The sequence below is a fragment of the Taudactylus pleione genome, unplaced genomic scaffold (genome assembly GCF_031769625.1).
Source record: "Taudactylus pleione unplaced genomic scaffold, aTauple2 ptg000005l, whole genome shotgun sequence".
In the NCBI taxonomy this organism is placed as follows: domain Eukaryota; kingdom Metazoa; phylum Chordata; class Amphibia; order Anura; family Myobatrachidae; genus Taudactylus; species Taudactylus pleione.
In genome coordinates, this window is record NW_028284408.1 from 28,742,854 (window position 1) to 28,755,760 (window position 12,907).

The 12,907-nt window shown below is 43.3% G+C and overlaps 1 protein-coding gene across 1 annotated transcript in view; it reads right to left on the reverse strand.

The window, feature by feature from the left end:
* Positions 1-747: 747 nt before the first annotated feature.
* Positions 748-12,907, reverse strand: part of CD63 (CD63 molecule) — a 31,833-nt gene continuing 19,673 nt past the window's right edge. Inside the window, exons 3-8 of the mRNA XM_088449000.1 lie at positions 7,431-7,619; positions 7,253-7,327; positions 7,059-7,154; positions 5,076-5,213; positions 2,804-2,887; positions 748-1,407 (exon numbers count right to left, since the gene is read on the reverse strand). Of these exons, the coding sequence (XP_088305126.1) occupies positions 1,342-1,407; positions 2,804-2,887; positions 5,076-5,213; positions 7,059-7,154; positions 7,253-7,327; positions 7,431-7,619 (648 nt within the window). The 3' untranslated portion in view covers positions 748-1,341. The remainder of the gene's footprint in view (positions 1,408-2,803; positions 2,888-5,075; positions 5,214-7,058; positions 7,155-7,252; positions 7,328-7,430; positions 7,620-12,907) is intronic.

A 12,907-nucleotide genomic window follows, 5' to 3' on the forward strand; every position in this document is an offset into this window, starting at 1 on the left:
CATGAATTGCTGGATTGGGAGTCCCCATGTCTCTGTTTGGAGTCAGATGTGGTAGTTGTGCGTGTTCATGTCAATACATAGAGCCGACAGATGTAGCAATGTTTGCGGCGTGTGATTTGTATATTTGTTTACATCCTTGAATTATTTTCTTGTTTTATACCTATAGAACAGTAGCAGTGGTACGTGTATAGTACAGGAAGTAGCAGGGACGCATACACTGGGCTCAATCCTATTATGTGCGAGTAGGGTCCTGCAAATCAGCAATAGCAAAGACCCCTCTCAGGCTTACCAATTTCTCATCAGGCAGTTGATGTGGTAGTTACTCCAACTGACCCTGAGGGTGTGACATTGAGCAATTTGGGGGCCCTAATTGAAATTATATCTTACCTCCACCCTAAAAACATGGCACCCTGATGAAAGGACTATGAAAAAATTACTGTAATGTGACTTACTACTAAGTGTGTGTGTCTTCAGTTGTCTGTGGATAAACACTGTATTAGCAACTGTTTAATAATTAAAATAAAAAGTCAAACTTTCAAGACCAATAAAGTGAAGTATCCCATAGCATTCATACAGGTTCTAGACAACATCTACCTAGCAGTGTCTAAAAACAGAAGCAGATTGGTTGCTATGAGCAATGCCACTTTCTCTCTTGACTGTTTAATACATCTTCCAACTTTCCAGGCAACGGTGGATATTGGTACATAAAACTCGCCCAGCATATTCAGCCAACAAAATAATCAGGAATTCGAGCCGCTGTAATAAGTTTATTCTTTGCATTTTACATTTTGTGCTTTATAGAAATGGAAACTTGGGACAGTAATAAAAGGACTGTATAGCACATGCTATTTAGCAAGAGTTACAGGACATCATCCCCTGACATAACTTATGGCACAATTTACATACACTTTTTACATGTAGAGCTTTGTATCTAAACAGTCCCCTCCACTTTGGGGTGAAGGAAAATATTGCAATAAGGCACTGTAGGAATGTTACCATCTGCTTACTTTATATCAGGCTTTTTTTTATAAATTATCTTTAAGACCATGGTATCATATAAAACATTAATTTAGAAAGAAAAGAAAACCCAAAATGCAACCAGGAAGAGACAGGTCAGTAATAAGAACAGATTTTCTTCAGATATAAAATAGAAAAACTAGCGACACAGAATTATTAATTTTATCTTTACCCAATTCACACAGGAAGTAACATGCTGTGCCATTTCAAGTTAGGAAGTGGCATGTGCAAACGTAACAAATCAGAGATACAGACTGGCATTTGCATCTTAATAATGGCAACAGGGGAAGGGACACCACGGCATATCTAGTGCAGAGAGGCAGGTCACATCACTTCATATCCACTGCGGATTCCCTTCATTAAACAGCAGGCAAAGACAATCCCCAAGAGCTACAAAGGGAGAGAGGAAAGTGTAAGAGCAATCTGTTCACACGACTAAATTGGTCACCAAGCTACAGTACAGACTTGGCCTTGGTGAGTGCAGTAGTAGCACACTCAAGTGAATCAGTGCTTCAGAGGCTTATCAGTGAAGATACAATGGATGCTGCTGCAGAACACCATAATTCAGCAGATTTATAATGTGAATGCTTTTGAAAGGAGGGTTATTTTAAATTGAATGGTATCAAAATACTGGCAACTCTTCAGCCGCCGGATCAAATACCGAACGTCAAAGCCTAACATGAGAAGATCTCAATGAGGGAAGGTAACTACCATGACTCTCCCACCCCCCAAAGCCTCCCTTAGTGGTGCCTAACCACCCTGTGGGGTGCCTAGCCTTAACCATCCCCTCCCGGCACAAACCTAAGCCTCCAGGGAGGGGGTTGCCTAACTAACCCCTCCCCTTCCCCCTCCTGGCCACCATAGCCCAACACTAATTTTCTCCCGGGGGGGCCTAAGCCTAAACCCCCCCTTCCCCAGGGTCATGAGAATACTTACCCGGCTGTGGACGGGATATCGGAGTCAGTATTATGCCAGGCAGCAGGTTTCCGGCGGCGGTATATCGATTGACGGTATCCTGTCCGCTGGCAATATCACTATCCCCTTTTAACTAGATCAGGTTCCCTCAGCCCAGTGTATTTAAAAAGGGACATGACTGCAGCATTAGTTGCTCACCATCAGCCAGAGCTGGCCATAAAATGTGTTTAGTTTACAGATTTCTATGCCACTGCATCCTAACCTTTATGGACAGTTTTAGGTTTGCCTGAAACTTAACCACCTAACGGGTTTACAATGCTTTATTTCAATCCTTCCTAGTGCATCCTCCCCTTGCACTTAAATAGGAATTTGAACAGGGAGTCTCGCTGCACCACTAAGGGGGACATTTATCAAACCTTGGAGACAGTGGAGAAGGTGCTCATAGCAACCAGCTTCTGCCATCTTTCTAGCACAGCCTGTAAAGTGACAGAGGCTGATTGGTAGTTGTAGGGAACATCTTCACTTTCTCTAACAAAGATTTGTAAAAAAGTTCCCTTAGATCTATAAGGTGAAACCATGCAAAGCACTCATTTACCTGGCAAATAAAACAAGTGCATTGTAGGGTAGAGCTCTCCCATATAACTGAGCATTTGACGGACTGTCTGCCAGTGCATATAACTATAACCCAAGCTAGCTCTCGGCTTCAAAAGTCACTAAAACAGTATGCTAGAAACTATTCTATGCAGCTTGAGTCAGGCAGTTTGTAAATTACGTGGAATTCACTGACGTGATCAAGCTCTTAACCTGTTCCGCAACACTAGAAGTTTCCAAATGCAGTGACACTTCCCATTTCTAATAGATATGTACTCACCTCAAAGAATGCAATACCCAGGGCCACTCCAGCTATAATGCCCACATTCTTTTTAAATGAAGCCTCTATGCTGAATTCACAACCCTGTAGGAGAGAGCAAGCGAGACAAGTACTTAGTGTACATAATTCAGAAACAATTGAGTATGAATGAGACACTGCATTTATAGGTCCAGGAGAAGAAAAAAAAACCCATTGAATTCACAATACATGATGCCATCTACACAAATCCATTCTTTTGTATATTTGATCGGAAAAAATAAGGACTAGCTATGCTTGTTTGATTAAAACAAAGCAACGCCATTCATGTATTCTAGTGCAATAAAGCCCTAAAATTCAGATATACAAACTGGTATTGTGCAATGAGGGGAGGGGAAAAGAAATAACACATTTAGAAAGTTATATAAAATAGCACCAATTACTTTGATACACACATCCATAGCTCCTTTTGTTTTCATACACCATTTGTGACCGCTTCCACATTAGGAGAATGGCTCCTGTTCTGCGGAAGCAAGGTCTGCTCTGGAAGACAGGTGAGGAGTGAACGCTGTCTGTTGTGCATCAGTAGCATCACCCACAATACCCTTAGAGCAAAACATTTACTGTTTGTTAGGTTTAAGTGGAGCAAACTTCAAAGGATGCAAGAAACTTTACACTCAAAACTATTGCATATACATATATATATATATATATATATATATATATATATATATATATACATACATACATACATACATACATACATACATACACATATATATATATATATATATATACACACATATACACACACACACACACACAGTATATACTAGAGTATAAGCAGAGTTTTTCAGCACATTTTTTGTGCTGAAAAAGTACCCCCTCGGCTTATACTCGAGTGAAGTGTGTAGCACTGACCGGACAGAGTTCGGTCAGCGCTACACAGCACAAACACACAGCCAGCGGAGCCGGCAGCTGTGTGTTTGTTGTAATCAGCAGCCACTGAGAGTGTCAGACTCATCGGCTGCTCCCACTGCGGGAGCCATCTTCCGGCTCCCGCAGTGGGTAATGGGAGAGACGTCATGAGTAATGACGTCTCTCCCATGCAAAGCGGCCGGAGGAGCCGTTAACGGCAGGACCAGGAGTTTCAGGTAAGTGATTTTTTTTTTTATTCTTATTATGTCTCTCTCTACTGGGGGCGATTACTACAGGGGGCAATTACTAAAGGGGCACTAAAATGGGGGGATTACCACTGGGGGCACTAAAGAGGGGGATTACTACTGTGGGCACTGAAGGGGGGGGGGATTACCACTGGGGGCACAACCAGGGGGATTAATACTGGGGGCACAACAAGGGGAGGCGATTACTACAGGGGGAACTACCAGGGGGGGCGATTACTACAGGGGCACTAAAATGGGGGGGGGGGGGGGGGGGGGACTACCACTGGGGGCACTAAAGAGGGGGATTACTACTGTGGGCACTGAAGGGGGGGGGATTACTACTGTGGGCACTGAAGGGGGGGGATTACCACTGGGGGCACTACCAGCTGCTGCATTTCCCACCCTAGGCTTATACTCGAGTCAATAAGTTTTCCCAGTTTTTTGTGGTAACAGTAGGTACCTCGGCTTATATTCGGGTCGACTTATACTCAAGTATAATAAATAAATATATATATATATATATATATATATATATATTTATTACACACATACACGATATAGAATATATATATATATATATATATACACACACACACATTCTCAAACAAGAGACCCTAAAGTTAATAAATGCTGATGTTTAGTAAAGATGTGCCATCTAACGGATTTGCTCTGCTCAGTTAGAGATGGTTTATGAAATAGATTAAATACAACAGGGGAACTCCGATCCTGCAACATAACTGTCGCACAGGAAGTTCAACCCTAAGGTTATGGGGGCTGTTGGCACCAAAGAAGTCACCGATTAGGTTTAGGACTTGTTCACATGATTGGTCAGTGGTGTAGCAGACAAGACATTTGTGTTACGAAAACATTTATCGAGAGATGTCAAAATGGGATCTGGTCAATAGTGGGTTCAGGCCCCAGGGAGGGAGGGTCATGATACTGACTGACAAGTATTAGAATCCTAAAGCTATCAGGACGCCAGTGTCGGGATTCTGAATGCCGGCATCTCGTACCCAACCCGTCAGAATTACAAGCTGGTGCAGGCTTCAGTAAAGACTGCACTGAAATTGAAAGTTACATCTGTGCATACAGCCCAATGCATTTTGATCATGAAAGATTTTTAGATGACTTACTGTATGAAAAACGTTGGATTCGTTCCTGCCACAGTTAGGAGACGGTGTTATACAGCACGACTCAGGGAGATCATTCCCTCCTTTAAAAGGTGCATAGTTTTTCCAGTCAGAAGAATTTGTGGCACCGCAGCATTGGAACTGGAACAGAAAACACAGCAGTTTCAAAATCAAAACAAATTTCAACACTAAAATAAACCGCACGTCGGTAGGCATGTTAATAAGCAGTCTTACATTCTCTTGGCTGAAGGTACGAGAGTAGCTTATATGGCCACATGACAGAGCAACTATCCACAAGGCGGTAGATTTACTAAAGAGCAGACTGTCAAAGCTAGAATCATCAGGGTTTAGGAATAATAGTAAGCCAGGCTTGTTCTGCATTTATTCCTATGTAGAACCGCCATTTTAAACTTTCAATCAATCAAATCCCACCGTTGATTGGTAGATTTACTTACCAGCCTGCTCTCAAACCTGTCAAAGACCTGTGTAACACCAAAGCTTGGTTTGCCAGTTTCAAACTTTCTAGGATACATATTTGAAGTGCGTATTATGTTGGTCATTGAAAGTGCTATAAATGGCACCATGTAGTATGCAACAGCACTATATTTGTCACAAGGTAATTTACAACATCGCAAAATATAATACAATATAGTGTGCAACTACACTACTGGTGGCACCCCTGAAGAGACCGCGCTATATATGGCACAAGGTAGTGTGCAACAGCGCTACATATGACACCAGGGAGCGTGCAGCCACGTTAGATATGGCACAATGTAGTGTGTAACACGGTATGAAGTATGTGATGGTACCTCACACTTGTGAGGTTCAATGACCCTCTACCTTAGTATGACAGGATATAGCAGAAGAAAGGGATAGTTATAACTGACAGTATAGAAAAAGATTAGCGCTAGCACAAGTCACATACAAATCAGAAAAACATTACCTGTCTGCAATGGGCACCATCATCAACTACACAGACCACGGTGACTAGTAGGATATAGCTCTGTATAACCTGGCCCTTGGGAGAAGTATACAGAGAGACTGGACCTGGCGATTCCCAGAAACTGCTTGCCTAACATGGCTGCCTGAGGGGGTGGAGGGTGAGGGAGGAGCAGCCCAGGGAACACCAGGACTGCATTGGAATGGCGACCTGAGCTGGGTGAGGGGCTGCAGGGAGAGAGTCTTATCCCGTGGTTGACATTAACCACCGAGTCCCCTGGCCTTAATATGCCTCTTCGCCAGTATGTTAATGTCCCGATGGTCTAATGGAGTAGCGGGCTAGCTAGTGTCCACATCAGCACCTCCGGTCTGTCTCCCGAGACCGGAGGCAAGACTGCACTAATGCGCGGTTCCCGGCGAACGGAGTTCCGCCTTATGTTCCCTGTATTCTGGGCTGCAGCCTGGGGGCCCTGCTAACTAGCTCCCCTCGGATCCCCGCCGGGAGTACCAAGTACAGGCTTGGTGTCATGGCACCGTGGAGGTGTGATGGGGTGGCAGCACAGATGTCCGGAAGACAGTCTGGTGCTACTCACCCTTCTGGTAGAAATTAAAATTAAATAAAAAAATAAAAAGCTTCGGCTGCATAAGGAAGCCCACTGTTATAATGGTGGTCCAGCTCCTTGCCAGACACCAACAAAACTGAACTGGTATTGAAAAGCTTTGCTGTTGGTGTCCAGTCCTCCAGGTCCCATCTGCACCCCAATGTCTTCCTGTGGAGCCCTATGGACCCTGAAGAAGAAACACCCATTTCACAGATGGAAAGTTCCTCCAGAGAGGCACAATTCATAAATTTGCTATTGCTCAGTTTGCCAACATTAGCTGTTCGCAGCTGCATACGGAGCAGTGTGTGACTGTATGAACAAGTCTTTGCACCAGTGAGTAGCCACATGAACGTTATCAAAAAAGCATACCAAATTACAAGGTGCATTTTAAAGATTAAAGTTACAAGAGACTGTTTAGAATGAATACAATTCCTCAAAAACTCACTTTACGCTGTAGGTCATCAATGCTGGTCTTTGCAGTGGCAGAAGTGTTGTACTTGCTCATACCTTCTTCGATAGATTCTCTAAATACATCCTGAATCTACAGAGTGGAAAGAAGATCATTTAATAAGACTTATCACCAGCTGAAGCACAAAAGTCTGAATGATTTTCCCCAATCCATCACCAAGGTAGGCCTACCTTATCTCGGAAAACGTATCCGGCGATCGCTGCGGCTATTTCAACAAGGAATACCAAAGCCAGAAGGACAGCAAACTGGTCAGGAGAGAGAAATACAACAGCAATGAGACTGAGGGTTCAAAAACCCCATTATGGCAGCTTGTACATGAGAACTGCGGGAAGTGGGGCAATGTCTCACCGTGGTCACCATGCAGTAGTTTTCCTTCGCAGCCCCACAGCAGCCAAAGAAGGAGATAAAGAAGATGACTACTCCCACTGCAATAAGAACAATGGCAGGGCCGGCTGAGGCGGCATTTTTGATGATCAGCGTGCTGTTAAGGTTGACCTGCACGTAGATTCCAAGGCCTATGAGAGCAATGCCACAAAACTGAGGAAGAAGAAAGAAGAGTTAATACAATGATGCCACAATACCCACCTCCAATGCATCTACAGCGATCATCAGAAAACAGGCACTTATTAGCAGAGGGCGTAACCACACACTTCTAATATGCCCATTAATACATTTATATATTTATAAAGAAATTATAAATCAGCTTCTTGAGAAGGCTGTCAGCAGCTGCAGAAGTACAGTTTGTTTCACTCACAGACAGTCACTCCTTTAAACACCATCACCACACCGAAGCCATTGCCTGCTGTGCCACATCACCCTCCCACTACCAGTCCCTGTCTGCTGCCCAAAGAGATGACTCGTGAGATATCATCTCGCCCGACATGTAGAGCTACTGATGTCATCTCGAGAGACCAGTAAGCTCTGCGTGACGGGTGGAAGCCGGACAGTGTCAGTGAGTGACACACAGCCCCCCCTCACCCCTCCGGCATTTGACCACAGTCAGCGGAGTGTAAACAGTGGGAAACACTTTAAGCCTGTAGGGTGCAGTAGGATGCTTACTGGGCCGGCGGGCCCCCTAAGCATCTGGGCCCCATAGCAAGTGCACCCCCTATAGTTACACCACTGCTTAATAGCCACTGAAGGTATAATTCCTACCTACTTATTGTTTATGACTGAGGAAGCCACTATTCCTACAGCTTTAAATTACCCACAGAAGTAAGGTTTTTATTGAAAAAATAAATAAAGGCATAAAATATGTGACTTGTGCCAATAACGGCAAGCGCATTTGTTCAATTAAAACGTAATTAAGAATATTCATTCTTTTTTGCAGTGTTCATCAATAAAAGAGCCCATGGCCAGAGAATTGCAAGACGCTCAGCTAGCAGCATGCTTGAATTTTATTTATATACCCATAGAAGAAAACAAGCTAGATTGGAAAACTATTTTCTTAAAATGTGGCAAATGCGCATTCATTTTAGTGCACCCAGAAGGCGTTCTGCAAATTGACTTTTATAAATAAACTCTACACATGCTAACGAATGGAATATAGCAACATTATAAAACCTTTTTACCGTCTGAAACACTCCCAAGAAGCTTGCTGACCTTAAACTCAAGTTTACAATTGGTAGTAAAAGGAACAAAAAGTGCTCTGGAGAGGAGTGCCATAGGTGACTTACCTTCTAAAGCAGGGATGGGGAACCTCCTGCCCGGGGGTCGTATAAGGCCCTTGGAATCAGTTGGTCTGGCCCTCTGAGATTTTTTTATGCCAGCCTCATCTGGCTAGCAGGGTGCCTAGAATGGCACCCTGCAGCCAGAATCTATGTAGCAGTGCCACCTGGAGCGTCCTTAGGATGCTTCAGACAGTCACACCGCTGCCCTTACAGCTCCCCAGAGCATCCTGAGGATGCTCTGGGCATTGCTGTCATCACCGGCGTTTATGGTCCCATGTGAGGTCACATGAAGGGGGTATGGCCTACAAATATTCTATATATCAAAATGGCCCTCGGCAGAAAAAAAAGGTTCCCCACCCCTGTTCTAAAGTGTCTGTGTGGTAATAGAGCACGCAATTGGCAAAACACGGCTTGTTCTTCAGGTCTATATAGAAGCAGTGTTTAAAGATCCAAGTGGCATAGTACATTTTTCACATAGCAGATTCTAGTGTATTACCCTGACGAAAAGGGACTGGTTAGTCTGCAAAACACATCAACTAAATAAGTTAATGTAACACCTGAATGATCCCAGCTCAGATAAACCCTGAAAGCACTGATGCAGCATGCAATTGGCAGATGGCTGTTGTATCACTTTACAGTGACATGTCCCAAAGCCATTTTCTAAACTGTACCCGTTGAAATTTCTAGTGATGCTTTTGTTTCATTTTAGGAATACTTTCACCATTTTTTTAATCCATCTATTCTTTTAAGACCATGAATTATATAAAAGATTACATCAGCCCACAGGACAACCCCACGAGCAGCTAAATTGCCAAAGGCCACATTGCAAGAATGATATGATGCATAGGCAGAGTTTTGCAATGCCTAAACTTTAGGTTTTAATGGAGGGTATACTATATACACTTTAATAGGTGTCAGAATATAATAGACCCACGTGTTCTCACACCAAAAAAAAAAAAAAAAATCTACTATAGGAGGTCTACAGAGCAATATTTATAAGATACCCCAATACCTGGTATCCATTATGGGACAGACAAGCCATGTTAAACCAACACAATACATATATCTCTGAAACCTCAGTGTCATACACAGTGAAAAGCTTAATTATTCCATCACTATCTGATCTGGAAATAGAAAGACCATAAGTTTGAATGCTCATCTGAAGGGCAATGCAAGAATTACAGCAAGCACTTTATTAAAGACAAATATCCTTTTAAGAATGATTAAAATAAATTATGATTACACCTATGCCACTGCAATGTGTACCAAGAAGGCTTGCTCAAGTAACAGCCCATGTTTACTCACTCTTTACCTTACTCTACCAACAACCCACCAAGGGCACACAGACTGGACACTTGTAGGCAGAGGCAAAATACACAGTATCAAAGAACAAATATTCTACTTGAAAAAGTTACTAAGACTCACTTCCTACTACTACTACCTCCTTAAATTTGGAGAATAGCAAGATCATTGTTTATCCATTCCATTACTAACCAACTAAATCAGGGTTTCCCAAACTATTGCTCTGGGACCCAGCTTGACAATAAAATTACAGGACCACAGAATGGCCACCACACAAGCGTGGTCAGCAGACCGCACATGCACAAAACAAAGTGAAGCGGCTACTAATGCGATCACTTCATTTTTTTCTTTCGGTGCCCCTGTATGTTATGTTTATAACCCCTGTAAAGGCTTCGGGGCTGGTAGGGAGAGCGAGGGCGACAGGTAGAAGTCATGGGTGTTTAATGTGTCCAACCTGTGCCCTTTTATTTTTAATGTGTGCTTTAATTTATGCCAAATGCCTCCTTACATGTTTGTTATGCCACCCTTAAATATTTAAAGTGTCTTCTGTTCCCCCTTATCTAGTAAAGTTGAGACGCCCCCCTCCCTTTCACTTACCTTAAGCCTACTTCAAGTTATCGCGGCAGTCAGTGAAGGAGGCCTGGTTGGGAAGACTGGGACGGCCAGCACGGGCACAAAGCTCGCCTTTTAGCCATTGTGGCAGGCAGATTTTTCCCCATGAAAAAAAAAAAAAAAGAAAGTATGGCAGGGCGAACTGGGGGGGTCGCCCTGCCCTCCTAAGGTAAGGGGCAGATTCCTCAAGGCAGCGGTGCTGACCACACCTGCAGTGGATTTCCTCATTGCTGGTCAGAGAAGCTGTGGTCCCCTTAGGCCCCTGGGGAGTGCGAGTCGTCGGAGGACTGTGTCGAGGCACCGTTATGACTGCCTTGAGTTGGCCTGATCACAGCACTCATGCTGTGATGGTCACAACCACACTCAATTTTAGTTCAGTGATTCTTAAACTAACAGTGACGGTAAAAACACATCAGTAACTTACTTGGTTTAAAACGGAAATTCGTATCATAAAGGAATTGCGTCCCCTTACTTCAAAATAAAGATTATTCATCTTGAAAGTTTGGAACCTCTGTTTACTGTATATTGTCAGAAAACTCAAGAGACGCTTTTAATAGTTTGTTTACAAAAAAAAACAAACAAAAAAAACCCACCATTGAGCATTTAAGGAGTCCTGCAAGGATAAAAAAAATAAAAGACAATTTTTATTAGTGCATTTTGCAGACACCTGTGGCCATTGCTTTATGATTTTAGAATTCCTGGATACAGGTACATATCAGTAATATAATAGATTATCCTACATTAGGGGGCATATCGAATTAGGTGCGAGTCTATCAAAAATCACACCTGCTGGGTTTTTCCCGCAGGTGGAAGAGTTTAAGTATCCAATTGGGTGTAGGGTTTTGCTTTTTTTTTTTTTTTTTGAGATTCCCAGAGAAGATCCAATATTCCCAAAATTCATATTGTAAGACGAAAAATGGTCTACACCTGCTCTGGGCCCCTTTGGATAGTCCTCCTAAGGACTAATTAAGCAATCGGAAGTTTCCAATTAGCTTAGTCCTTATGTCCTCATTCTCTGCAGTGCTGTCCTCCAGTGTCGCAGATAGCTTCCATGGACCGGCTGTTCACAGGACAGATACTACCCCTGCTCCTGCTGCCTGCACACAGCCTCGGCACTGCGGCTATCCCTACTTGTGGTAATCCAAAATTGGTCACATGGTCTGCATAATTTTTTGTGAGCAAAGCCTCCTGGGTAACTGGATATGCCCCTAGGAGCTTGCTCCATTATTTTAATTGATAAAGCCTGTCAATGGGGCTAGGGGGAAATCTAACTTACACAATGAGCAGAACTGCAGTAAAATGGAAATCTATTGGTATGAATAGACAGCATATCCCAACACTCAAATAAGGACATAAAACATAAGCCCCACACCCTAAAGCAGACCATGGGCAAGATTCTATTCAACGCGATGTAAATAGCGCCGGGAGTGAGCTCCCGGAGCTATTGAATACACCACGCTGCCAAGTCCGACTAATTATTTTTTCTCTCATCCCTCCGGGGATGAGAGAAGAAATTCGACAAAAGTCCCGGCGCAAGGTTGTTTTCTGCCCTTCGCGCCTGGAAAACAGCCTCGCGCCGGGATGTTAGGTCGGGGAATGCCCGTTATCGCACCTAAACACCCTGTTTAAGGCGCGAGAACGAGCCTTCCCAACCTAACATCGCGATGAATTGAATAGCTCCGGGAGCTATCTCCCGGCGCTATTTACATCGCGTTGAATAGAATCGTGCCCATTATATCAGAACAATATTCTAACCAGTCAACTAGTTGGCTGGTTGGAATGATAATCTGGCAGTGTGCGGGAGCAAATTATAAATCACTTGTTTGTTTTTTCACGCACTGAAAAAGAGGAAAAAAATAAAAAAAAATAAAAAAGGTTTGATTTTTTGCCAACTAATTGGTTCTAGTGTAGGGGGCGCTCTCCTCCCCCAAACCCCCCCAAATAAGTGGCAGTTTCCTTAACTTACTATTACCACAGCTTTTTTTTTGTTTAAGAGTTTTCCCAACCCATTCGAGCCTCCACATTTCATTTAGCCCTGTAAACAAACTAAGTCTGTATTTTATCACCTGTCCTTGAACACTGTCCACACAAGAACCTGCAACCTCCTAAAGACAAGTGACTCACATGTGGGGTGAGGGCAAATTCCTTACATGCAGCCCTGGACTGTCTTAATGTAACACTGCACAAGGCACTATGCGATATGTCATGTGAGCCACATCCTGGTTAAACGCTGCAATTACC